General features: G+C 29.1%; 1 protein-coding gene across 10 annotated transcripts in view; it reads right to left on the reverse strand.

Moving 5' to 3' along the window:
• LOC145247343 (uncharacterized) overlaps positions 1-14296 on the reverse strand; it is a 96975-nt gene that overhangs the window by 12133 nt on the left and 70546 nt on the right. For 5 of the 10 annotated variants that reach the window (XM_080109010.1, XM_080109012.1, XM_080109008.1 and 2 more), the window contains 2 exons: positions 14098-14146; positions 11844-11867 (listed from right to left, as the gene is read on the reverse strand). In XM_080109010.1, coding sequence (XP_079965136.1) covers positions 11844-11867; positions 14098-14146 — 73 coding nt within the window. The remainder of the gene's footprint in view (positions 1-11843; positions 11868-14097; positions 14147-14296) is intronic. The other 5 variants (XM_080109009.1, XM_080109013.1, XM_080109011.1 and 2 more) reach the window with 1 other exon arrangement.

Genomic DNA, 14296 nt, shown 5'->3' on the forward strand with positions numbered 1-14296 from the left:
AGTATTATTCACTATTAAATCTCTTTCTCTTCTACCTTCATCTCTTACAGCCTATCTTTCTATTCTTTCTCTTTCCATGATTTCTCAACTTTGATATTAGTTGATAAAGCAATAGCAGTTTGCGGTGTCCTATGACATCATCCATTTTCAAGTAAATATATTTCTTTCTTGATAATTGCAAACAAGATTCAGACTTAAAAGTAATATATATATATATATATATATATATATATATATATATATAATGAGAGAGATTAGATTTATTTCTAAAATTGTCCAATAAACTCAACATAGAAATTCTAAGTCAGATTTATTGTTTATTCATTTTCAGTTTTTACTTATTACTATCTTTTCACGCACTCGTGTTCTTATGATTTTCTGTTGATTGATTACACACACACACACACACACACACACACACACACACACACACACACACACACACACAATTAACTGAGTGCAGAAGTACTATTCCAACTGTAATGTCATTTGTTAATGCAGAGCGAAAAAGGACCCTACATTTATGTCCAGTGGACTTTTCAAAATAATTCCATTCTCTCTTGAGGCTTGTATTCACAAATATTTGACGGCTTAAACTAACCTCAACGGTGAACCTTTAATCTTTGTAAGCTTCTTAGATATCCCAAGACAAAAACAAAACTAATCTACATGCCCTTATCTCCTTGTTTTGCCATACCAACATACTTCACACTTCCATAAGGCTGAGTAAAGAACATATTTTAGAATCAGATAGTCAGGTTTACATGTGTTTAAATTAACCTTGCAACACAGCAGGAGTTATTACTTGTTACTAATACTTCAGCTACTGTTCTCCTTGCTTGACTACATTTATGATAGTGTAGATACAGCACTCTTTAGATCAGAGTGCCCAAATCCATGCATTTGGTAACTTGAATGTCGACTACAGAGATTGGCTTGTCTCAAGAGATAGCCCATAGAGTAAAGCTTTTCTGCTGAACAATGTTTGAATGAGGTAACGGAATAAGTTAAAACAAGAATAGAAACACGTGTCTTCACAAAGAAATTCAATAGTAAGCTCCACTCTCCCCAACAGTTTATTTCAACCTGCTTTCAACCAACCTATTGTGCATAGGCAGTAAACATTCCAATGATTGAACAGTCATAAGTCAAATACAGATAGAAAAAATTATAGCATTGTAATCATTTAAGAACTAGTGGAACCTATGGAAATTCCACAGGGGACTCATTCATATGTAATATATATTGATGTTGGCATTCTGTAGATGGTCAGCATAAATGGAGATGCTCTGATATTATTGTAGCTCTTTTGTTAAAACTGGAAAAGTATTTATCTAAGCTAGCAGGTACACCTGGCATGCCCCAGTCGTAAAGTATGCATAAATATGATATTTTAATTCTTGCAGATTTCATATATATTATTATAGAGTTAATGTTCTATCGATTTTTATATGTTATAAAGTTGTAATTTCAAAAATAAAAATATATATCTATATGACTTGGATGCATCAACTTGAATCAAAACTGAAAACAAAACTTATAAAAAAAATGTATGTATATATGCACAACTTGAGTTCCTTCAACTATAATCGAAACCAAAACCAAAAGTTATGAAGAATTTTTGGTAAAATTATTTATTACAAGAACTGGAAGTCCATAACAATTAGACAACATTCACTCGGATGTAAGCGTGACACACAAAATAAACAACACGCACGCTATCCTATTAACATGTAGATATAATAACCACAGTTAAAAGTAGGTATAGTTAAATGACTAGAAAACACATTGAGTGGCAGAAATTAGGAATTGTGATTTCCTCAAAATCTGTAATAGTGTGGTGAATCAATAATTCGCCCATCATGACGTCACTTGCATGGTAATGCATAACCTTGGCCTACTTGCTTAGAAGTTCACCTTTAGCTCCAGCTTGGAATCTATTATCACCCTTTCCCATGACTTGGATATAAAAACAAAAAAACAAACAAAAAACATGAAACTTCTAAAGCATGTTAGCATGATCTTATTTCTGCTATTAGTAATTAAAATGCACTACTAAGCTAGCACTTGTCCTTTTGAAACCATATAACAAACATCTTGCTTCCTTTATAGCTGGAAAACTGCAGGCCGAATTTCTATATTTTGGCATTATGGCCCCAAAACATGAAAATTGAGGTATTTCAAGTTTGGCTTCAGATTGTGAAGTGGACATGAGGAACAATTGCTAAATAAGAACTGAAATGAATTTGGAATGTTGCTTTGAAGCAAGACCAACAAAATACTTGAGATAGTCATTGAGATCCACTACCAACAAAGTCATGGATAGTAAAGGGAGGTCTTGATAATAAAAAGCTGGTGGCAACAACTTTAAAATCTGTCATCCAAATTGTAAAAAAAATCTCCCTTGATCAGGCTCTAAACAACTCTAATAATGATAGGGACATTTTCAGTGATGGGAGACTCTGATCACACATTTATTCAGTATGGTATAAAACAGAATTTTCAATGTCCATACCATTTATATAGTACAAATTAGACATTTGAGGTCATGTGGAAAGTTCAATAATCAATATGAACCAGATTTGGGAATTCAGAAAAATTTTGAACCTAAACCCTAGCATTTTTCTTCCTGGATATCTTCAGTTAATTATTTTACAAACCAGATTTGATTGTCAAAAAGCAATTATTGATTCATACAGGGTATAAGGTAGGGATTAAGAATACATGTACTTCACTCATGTCCACAAGCTATCTTCCAGATATAATTTGAGAGTTGATGCAAATATTTAGTTGATTTTTCTCTGACAAATGGCTATTTTTGACTTCTCAACGTTCTGAAAAAGGGTCAGAATAAGGTAATATAGTTGCAAAAAAAAATGGTAAAAATCAATTTTCTTGATGATTTTATGGTCCATATAACATAAATAGTTGGACATAAGCACTTACGAATAGATAGAATTTAATATTGAATAATGTCCGAAATATTGGAGAATTTTATAAAATACTAAGGCAAACTGTCAGATTTACAAATTTTAAAAAATTCATGATATTCAATAGACCGTAAAGTTGGTTCTCGATGAGATACTGAGCTGATGATTTTTTTTCATTAAATCACAAATTTTATCTACTTTTAAGAAATTTTAATTTTGGGTGACTTTCTTGATAGACATTTTTGACAAAATTATCACCTCTGAACCCACTTTGGGTTATTTTGTACTTTTTATCTTGACTATCAAACATTTTTTCAAATTATAATTTTTATATAATTTAAGTAATTTAGAGGGTAGATATTTTTTTCTTTTCATGGCAAATGTAATGGCTATTATTATTATCACACAAATAAATATTTATTAACTAAAACTTTAGTCTTAAAAATGAACATATATACAAAATTATATAAAAAAGAAACATTGCTAATCATTGCATTCAACAGCTTTTTTTTTAAAAGAAATTATTTCAAAATAATCTAAGTTGTTAGTGTGTGTGTAACTGTACATAGGTATTCGTGTGTAAAATCAACTGGAAGTTTTCATTTGAAATGTAACCCTTTTCCATTAAATCACTTTGATACTAATAATATTAATATCAACTATTGTGTACATATGAGAAATAAGAGAATAAAAATTACTAATGAATAATATAGAATATTAACACATTAAAAACTGTTTATTAGAAACCAAGTCTCCAAATTAAGCATACATATAACAGTTTGAGTGTTTGCGAATGACTACAAATACAATATTTCAAGATATTTTAATGTATCATTGAGTTAAGGAAGCTAGAGTTGTTTTGATATTAATATAGTTTGAATAAGTTGTTTTGATATTAATATAGTTTGAATAAGTTGTTTTGATGTTAATATAGTTTGAATAAGTTGTTTTGATGTTAATATAGTTTGAATAAGTGGTTTTGATGTTAATATAGTTTGAATAAGTGGTTTTGATGTTAATATAGTTTGAATAAGTTGTTTTGATGTTAATATAGTTTGAATAAGTTGTTTTGATGTTAATATAGTTTGAATAAGTTGTTTTGATGTCAATATAGTTTGAATAAGTTGTTTTGATATTAATATAGTTTGAATAAGTTATTTTGATATTAATATAGTTTGAATAAGTTATTTTGATGTTAATATAGTTTGAATAAGTTGTTTTGATGTTAATATAGTTTGAATAAGTTGTTTTGATGTTAATATAGTTTGAATAAGTTGTTTTGATGTTAATATAGTTTGAATAATTTTTTTGATATTAATATAGTTTGAATAAGTTGTTTTGATATTAATATAGTTTGAATAAGTTGTTTTGATGTTAATATAGTTTGAATAAGTTGTTTTGATGTTAATATAGTTTGAATAAGTTGTTTTGATGTTAATATAGTTTGAATAAGTTGTTTTGATGTTAATATAGTTCGAATAAGTTATTTTGATGTTAATATAGTTTGAATAAGTTGTTTTGATGTTAATATAGTTTGAATAAGTTGTTTTGATGTTAATATAGTTTGAATAAGTTGTTTTGATGTTAATATAGTTTGAATAAGTTGTTTTGATATTAATATAGGTTGAATAAGTTGCTTTGATGTTAATATAGTTTGAATAAGTTGTTTTGATGTTAATATAGTTTGAATAAGTTGTTTTGATGTTAATATAGCTTGAATAAGTTATTTTGATGTTAATATAGTTTGAATAAGTTGTTTTGATGTTAATATAGTTTGAATAAGTTGTTTTGATATTAATATAGTTTGAATAAGCGGAAAAAACTTTTGCATTTATTCATTCATGTATTAGACATTGTTTTCTTATTTCTCATAGCTGGATCAAGTATTGCTTTTAAATTTTCTCAAATCCATAAAAACTTACGATTCAACAATCTCTCATAACAGCATTTCCCAACACTCCTCTGGTCCTGTTTATTTGCTAACACTCGACTGTCATTTCAAATACACTTCTCTTCAACAATAGCCATATTTGTCTTTGACATTCGTTAAGCTATCCTGAAAATTTTTTTTCAATCATTCCTTCGTAATATATCTGGAAACCTAGCTTGCTAAGTCTCCATCTTGGCTTTGTAGATTGCTCTATTTTTTGTCTATTTTTCCACCAGATACATATGCTTATTTATGAAACGTTTGTTTCCACCGACTCCATCCTTTACACATTTTACTGATATACTTCAACATCACTCTCTGATCTGTTAACTTCAATAGTGTATTTTTTGACTGCTCTTCTACACTTTCTATTCTACAAATATTCTGAAAATATGACAATAAAAGAATAGTGCACCATTTTAACATCTTAATATAAAGAATTTTGGGGGAAATGTTGATGGTTTTGCTATCAGCTATTTCTTCCGACCTATGCCACAATTTGCTGCAGTGGAAAGCAAGTAAATATTTGATCCTTTTTTCTAGAAAAGGATCAGTTCACTGAGACTCAGATCTGCTTTTTAAATTCAGATAATTGCTTCAAACAAAATCTATTATCAAGAAATAAAGAACAGAATAAAATCTGACATCTTATCAAAAAGGCTGTTTTTGATTGGTTGATGGTGTTATGTTTGGATACTCAGATCATAAAATGTTTGAAAAGGGTCAAAAAAGGATCAGACCCAATAGTTGCTGATGGCCACAAGTAATCAAAATAAATTTAGGTAAAAACATGACTTCAATTTTTTTTCAACCACCTATATTCTTTGCTATCGGTCATCAAACCAATTTTTCCAATCTTTCTACCTACCTTATTTTCCAACCATATCAACTATTTAATCCCATAACTATCCTAGGTATGATCTTAAAGTGTATCCAATGACCCCCAATTCGAAAGTTTTGAGGAATTACTATTACTACCAGGTACACTTGATCTGGAGTGGTTGTAACTGTCAGGGAACTATCTGTAGGTTAAATAGGCTATATATCATACTTTGAACAAAAAAGCTTTTAAAAATATTTCAATAGTTAGAGATATGGTGCACATCAGAGAATAATCCTACTTAACCGAATGAGAGGAAAGCTTCTATAAGTATAATATTTTTACAAATGTCGATGTATCTCTCTAATAGGTACTGTCTGTCCACCTGTTGATCAAGATTAAGTTTAATGGAGACTTACAAATTGAATTTTTGCAATTAATATCAAAATATTTAATAGATAGTTTATTACTGTAAACCTGATTAAAATAATCATGCTGTTTATACTAATAAGAGAAAAAAATAGAAAAATAACTGCAAGAGATAAAAATGCAAAATTTTTGTTATCTTATCAATGATGAAATAAAGGAGAAAAAGATTTCTCAAATCTTAGTAAAAAGTAGCAAAAAGTGCAAAAGCTAAAACGCAGCAGCAATATAGATAATATAAACTGTAAGCTAAAGCTCAATTAGATGATTGGCTGTGACAGTAGTTGAACAACATAAAAAGTTACGAGATTCAAGAGTCTTTTTCATCAAGTGAGTGGTTATAGAATAGTAAAGAAATAAATATTTTTTACATTTGTCTCTGATAAGAATTAAAAAAAAGACAAATGAATTTTGTCCTACAGTTTTTAAAAATAAATCTAAATTAAGAACTGTCACATAATGGAAACGGATATTTGCCAAATAATATTGTTACCCAAAGTCGTTTATGACAGTTTGTTGAACAACTAGCTGAAAATAATCGAAATTGTCTGAAAGTTTTACTTTCAGTTATGTTTTTTTGTTACTTTTTTTTAAGCTATGCTGTTTTTTTTGTAATACCAAATTATTTTATGAAATAGGATGTTGAAAATTAAGGGTAATACAACATAGTTTTGTCATTAAATGACGAGGTGGCTTATGTAAGTTTTCAGACATTTTGTATAGGCAGTTTCGTCGATAATACACACATGAAATTCTAGTCTCCTTTGACGTAATCTCCTCTGGCTGCAATGCACTTGCTGCACCATTCCAAGAACTTCTGGAAGTTCTCATGCAAGTATATCAATGACTGTTGCACAGCGTCTTTCATCTCTTCAATCGTTTCATAACGCTAGCATCTAAGGTTTTCTTGAGCTTAAGGAATAACCAAAAGTGACAGGGTGCAAGATCTGGACTATAGTGGAGGTGAGGAACTTTCTGGATGCCCATCTTGGTTAAATAGTCTGTGACATGGATAGAAGTGTGGATTAGTGCATAGTTCTGGTGGAAATGCCATTGATCCGATTTGAAGAGTGTTGGCCTCTTCCAACGGAATCTCTTCCTGAATTCCCTTAAAATCTCGACAAAGTAATCCTTGTTGACTATCTGTCCAATAGGAACCTAGTGCATGTAGATCATGCCTGTGCTATGAAAAAAAGAGATTATCATAAGTTTCTGGGCGAATTTGCTCTGTCTGGCCTTCTTGTGTCTAGGCAAGCCAGCATGCTTCCACTGGAAACTGTTTCTTGGTCTCTGGGTCATAGCAGCAGATCCAGCTTTCATCAAAAGTCACAAGAGCATTAAGAACTGTGGTATCTGAATTGATCCGTTCAACAATCTCCCTGCTGTCATAACATTTTTCTTTCTGGAGCACCTTTGAGACAAACTTTGCATGAATCTTCTGCATCTTCAGTTCCTCACAAATAATTGGTGTACAGTTCCCACACTGACAGCAAACTGTACACTTATTGTCTTTATAGACACATGATGGTTTTTATCCATGAAATTCTTTATTTGACCAATGAACTCTGATGTTTTGATTTCCTTATTCCTCCCACACCTCCCATTATCTCTCACAGATTCCTTGCCTTCCTTGAATCTCTTATGCCACTCAAAAACTGATGCTTGATTCATGCAAGATAATCCAAAAGCAGTCTGAAGCATTCTGTACATTTTTGTGGCATTTTTTCCAAGTTTAAAACAGAATTTTATTGCATATTTTACTTCTAAAGTGTTCTCACATGCAGATTGCATTTTTGAAATTCACCAGCTGTGGCAATCAGGCTTTAGTAAGGTATATTCCAATTCCTGCTGTAGCTGTTCATTTGAATCTGAAATCATAGAAATTGGTCAACCATCTCATAAAATGTATAACAATAACATACTGAATTTTCAAGAGTCTACAATAATTTTAAATGCCTATACAAGAAAGTCTGGAAACTTATTAAAGGCACCTCATAAAATTGTTATAAAACAATTTCATTAAGATAATGTTACTTTAATCTCTATTCATTATTAGATGCAAACAGTCTTCAAAACTTTCAATCTTTTAATATATCAAGATTCGCTAAGAACTTTAAACCAGATGTGATATTCTGTTTGGCAGCTTACATTTTTCCAAATTTCTTTTCAATTTTAAAGGTTGCAAAGCATTAATTCTTGTGCATTTGATTTACAAGTTAGAAAAGCATTTCATCCAAGGCATGAAAAGTGTTAAACAAAATGTTTTACTATAGACTTTAAAAATAAAGGTACAAGATTCAATTTGAGATTTATTTATCTTCAAAGTGCACTTTTATAAATTTTACAAAGTAAGGTATAAAAATTTAATTTAAATTGAATAAAAAAATTACCTTGGATTTATTTTATGTAATGTACATTTTGTTGCACTTTAAAAAAAAATCATTGAAAATTTTATATTTATATTATTAATTGCTAGATGAAAAATAATGTTTTTAAGTAGAAGCACGTAAAGAGAAAATGATAAAAAAGTTAAATGCAGATAGAATCGAATGGAGTCAAATGAAAATTCCACAGGAAAACATGAACATTCAATTAGATTTCAAAAATCTTCTTAACTAAAAAATATTTATTTGAAAATTTAAAGTTTTAATTATAATACATAAACGATGATGCTGTTGTTATGCTTGCTTGTTGCTGTGGCACCTTCATCTGTACACAAATGGTTTAAAAGGTGGAAGGAAGGGTGAATGATGTAAGTGCCAATAGGAAAGAATTAAAAGAGAAAGGAAGAAATGAATGAGAAATAGATTGGTGAGAGATGTGTATGAGCGCATTATATCAGAAGAGATTAGAAATTTTAAAATGTTTCATAAATATTCAGAATAACCAAATAAAAGATAAAAAGAGACACATTACTATGACATAAGAGAGTTTACTAAATATTTGGAAATTCCAAGTATTTTTCTTAAATACTTAATTTTATATACAACAAATGGATCATGTCAGTCAAATGTTTTACAATGATAAAACTTATTTCATTATTATCCTTTTTGCTTTTTTAAATTTCAGGAGAAATTTGTATCACTTGCTTAAAGATTGTTAACTATTCTTGACAGATAAATCTTAAAACTACGTTCAATAATATTAATGTTGATTAAAAACCTTAGATGAACCTGATAGCTAGCATACATACATGGATACACAGCAGCAAAATGGTGTTATAAAAGCTGAACATTTAACAACATCATGCATAGGCTTCAGGCAATAACACAAAGTGACAACAAATAGGTTTACTAACAAGCATACAGATGAAATGAATTCATATATTTAAAAAATATATACAAAAATAACTGTTACATATCAAAGAAAAACAAAAGCATTTCAAATTTTTAAATAAAAAATACAATCAGTATATAATATTTTTTTCCATCAAAAATCAAATATTGTACAAATACAACTGAGTTATACAATGACAAAAATCACAAGACATGAAAATATTAAATATTGAAAAATCATAAAATAGTACTACAATTAGTAGTTTCATATGCATGTAAGTGTAAGCTATACTTAGAAATTCTATTATTTTTCAAAGCCATTAAATTGGAATAATTGTGCAATATCTATTATTGTGATCATCACAATACATTAATCAAATTAAAATTATGAGAGCTAATATATAAATGATGCAATGAAGTAATGAAAATATCTAAATTAACACAAGAAATATAACTTAGTAGAAATAACTTAATTCTTTTTACAAATATACATTAAATAAGCAAAAGTTCATAGCAGTTTGTTGAAAATAATATATTTTTAAAAAATATTTTACTTTAAATTTTCTGCAATATTAAGCTTTCAAACCGAAATTAATTTAAAAAGTCGTGTTTATAAAGAATATTTATATAACTCAAAAAGATTTACCGGGACCAGTGTTATCTCCCTTGTAGAAAAACTGGACACCTCAGTTCAGAATTATCCCCCTTGACAAAATCTTGTGAATACAAGATTCTCTTCAGTACATTTGTGCCATCCCGTGGTCAAAAATGAAAACAAAGCTTTGGGCTTTTTAACTGTTCGGGCCTCCATACAAGCATAGCGTGCCTTACCATGTCCACACTACTAAAAGGACTCTCAGAGGTGGAAGGAATGTAAATTTTTGCACTGTACAACGCTTATTCTTTTTACTCTTAAAAAATGAATAATGTGCATTTCTATTAACAAGTGTATTTCTTATGTATCCTTTAACATTTGTCTGAGATGAAGTGTTAAACTAAACGTCTTTGTTATCCCATTTGTTTCCAACATGCAGGCCATATTTGTTGATTAAACTATAACACACATCAGTATTATCAACAACAATATATAGTAAATATTGGTGACCCTTACATGCAGAAAGAATAATTTTAGATTATCCACAAAAGTGTTGCTAAAACTTATAAAAATGGAACTTAAAGAACATTTTTATGTTACACTTCAGTAATAGTTACATTTAAATCAGTGGTTGAAAAATACTGATTTATGAAATGGTCTATCCACAGTATGATTTTATAAAACTAGACTAGAAGACATACCTGCATAATAAATGAACGTACTCCTGTTCCTTGCTCTGAACCTCATTTTATCATTTCCATTCTTATATTTTTTTTATTTCTATAATTTTCGATTTTCAAGTTATAACTAAAATATCTGTTTCACCAAAAGTAACAATGAAAAATTATTAATTGAATACTGAAAAAAAATAACATTTTTATAACCAAAATAACATTTATTCAGTCAAATATTAAAGTATTTACAACAATTGTTTCTTTAACTTTCGACTAAATTATCTCCCATAAACTCGGTTTTAATATTATATAGATGGAGATTGTTCTAGGTTTCTCAAATAAAAATCTCTATATAATACATCAAAGCAATTTCATGTTTGTACATATGTTATCACTTTTCAACTATTTTTGAAAGATGCAAAAAAAAAAAAAAAAATAAATAATTTTTCAAATTTTATCTGACGTTGCTATTGTGTTGAACGTGAAACTCAAGCTAAAATATATTTTCTATTTTTATACTTGGATCAAAGTGTACTACCTGTTCTGTCCAAAGATGGTACAATATTGTAGCATCTGTTTTTGTGACAGATGTTACAAATTCCTGTATTGAGTTGGAGATACCCCCGCCTCCCAAACTAGATATATTCTGAAACTACAGTAACCAGAGTATTAGTATGTTTCAACTTAACAATATTATCATGGAGTTTTTGTCTAGTTTCCACAGAATAGAAATATTTTTAAATATGGCAGCAATAGAAAACAGATGAGAGATATAACAGATTTTCACAGATTCTACTAGGTAAATAATATTATTCTACAATGAAAATAATCAGGAATACAAGTAAACTTGACTAAATATTGCTTTTTTGTTAATAGCAAAAAATAACATTAAAAACGATAAACAATTGAAATGAGAACAAAAGAAAATAACAGACTGGCCTGATTGGTGTGTGTTAATCAAAGAGCAACAGCATTTGACCAGATTCTAAACTGATATGGAATCACCCAAGTGTGTGAAAGCACATGATTAGATAACATGCTGTGTGACAATAGCTTGATTGTTTTTTTTTAACGTGATACAGATGAAAGAAAAGCTTTGAAATATCTGCCTGTTCACAAAAAAAAAAAAAAAAAAAATTGCACACACACACAATCAATAAGAGACAACTGCAAACAAATGAGAAATCGCTTACTAGAAAGTTGTGGCTACTGCAAATCTGTAGAATGGAAAAACAAAAGACGGAGGAAGATTTCTTTAGAAAATATATAAAAGGTTAATGGAAAAAAATTGAAAAATCTTAACTGGAAATAGAGATTCAATTTGGCCTGAAATCAATTATTTTATTTTTTGGAGAAAAACTAATTTCTTGGACTCTTTTATTGGAGAACATTTTATGACATAGATTTTTTCTTTATGGGGTAATTGTGTCCCTTTAACAGAAACACATACTGTAAGAAAATAAGAGGATAAAACCAATTATGTAAAAGCAACTAAAAAGATTATCCTTCACTTTGATCCAGATTCTCCAGATAACGTTTTAAAAATGCATTTCATATCAGAAAGTGGTTTAGTCTCCTATAAGAATTAAATTCAAATGAGAAGTCATAATCCACCTTTCTTTAATCATAATTTAATTTCTGTCAATATTCTAGAATACATTTAAAAAAAACAAAACAAAATTCCTTAAAGTTGAATAGAATATTTTCACTACTTTGTTGAATTTTCTATCAAATTAAAATTTAAAAAAATATTGTTATATTAAAATGACTGAGAAAAAGATTAAAAACCAATCTTAACTTGAAGTTATTCATTTTAATAAAAGAAAGTTGATATGAGAGAGACAAATAAGCCGTCTGTAATTATAAATTACAGCCATAAGAGCTAGGTTTTAAGACATGTATGGATGCATGAATCAATATATTTAATAAGATATTTACATACTAGACAATTCCATCATCCATCTTTGCTTATGAATCACAGTTATTTTAGGTGAAATAATTATGATTCACAAACATAGTTGATCATCATTGATAATTACTGAAGCATAAAACAAATTTATGATATAATTCAATATGTAAATATTTTATTAAATATATTAGACTCATATCTAGCATTCTGATGAATTATTCTTTAAAAACTATATATATATATATATACACACATACATACACAAGGTGCTTTCAATAAGTTTCCAGACTTTTTTCGTATGGACACTTTGATAGTACACACATGAAACTCTAATCTCTTTGAAGTAATCTTCATCTGCAATACATGAGCTGTACCATTCCAACAACTTCGAAAGGTGAAAGTCCTTTTGTGTGAGCATATCAATGATCCTCATCACAACCTTTTTCATCTGTTCAATTGTCTCATAACGACAGCATCTAAGGTTTTCCTTGAATTTAAGGAATAACCAAAAGTTACAGGGAGCAAAACCTGGACTATAAGGAGGATGAGGAACTGTCTTGATGCCTATCTTGATCAAATAGTCTATGACAAAGATGGATTGTGGTCATGCAAATCTTATGCATCTTCAGTTCCTCATAAATAATTGTGTGTACAGTTCCCACACTGACATCAAACTGTGACTTATTATCTCCATAGAAATATGACAGTTCTTATCCATGAAATTCTTTATTTGACCAATCAACTCTGATGCTCTGACTTCTTTTCTCCTCCTACACCTAGTATCTTTCACAGACTCTCTGCCTTCCTTGAATCTCTTATGCCATTCAAAAACACATGCTTGATTCATGCAAGATGGTCCAAAAGCAGTCTACACATTCCATACATTTTTGTGGCATTTTTTCCAAGTTTAAAATGGAATTTTATTGCATATTGTTCTTCTACAGTGTCCTCACATCCAGATTGTATTTTTAAAATTCACCAGCTGTGACAATCAGGCCATAGTAGGATGTATTCCTGCTGTAGCTGTTCATTTAAAACTGAAATCATAAAAATTAGTTAGTCATCTCATAAAATGTATAGCAATAACATACTCAATTTTCAAATCTACAACAATTTTAAATCCCTGTAAAAAGAATGTCTGGAAACTTATTTAAGACACCTTATATATATCAAATATGAAATTGTTATTCAAATTTATAAAAAAAAAAAAAGAAAAAAAAAAAAGATTTTTTTTTAAAAAGTTCATTTTCACTAATATGGGTTATCATCCCAACCAATGTCATCTTCATAGATTCAAGTTTTATTTATATGGATTATTTCAAAAAATTCAAATTGGTCTGAAATATAGCAAATATTTTTTTAATGAGATTTTGTCTTGAGTTAGAAAAACAACTTTTTTAATTCTTCAATTGCTGCAATATACAATAAAAAATATTATCAAATCAAAAAGTAGTCTAAATATTCAAAACTGCATATCACTGCAAGACAGAATTATAATGAATTGCAAGACATTTTTTTTTGATAGGTCAAATATTTACCTTGGCTTTTTCAAGTTTATCAGCCTTATTTTTCTTCTCGTGTGTAGATCTGTGAAAAGAGAAAATAATTCAGTAACTTATTTAAACCTATTCATTTGAGAACCTTTGTTTTATCTGAGAATATATATATAACCCCCCCCCCCCAAATTCTTGCCTTGATGGAGGAGGAGACTAAAACTAGCTGCTATAGTTTCAAATG

The sequence above is a fragment of the Euprymna scolopes genome, chromosome 25 (assembly GCF_053919585.1).
Source record: "Euprymna scolopes isolate OS-2025 chromosome 25, ASM5391958v1, whole genome shotgun sequence".
NCBI classification, from domain to species: Eukaryota; Metazoa; Mollusca; class Cephalopoda; order Sepiida; family Sepiolidae; genus Euprymna; species Euprymna scolopes.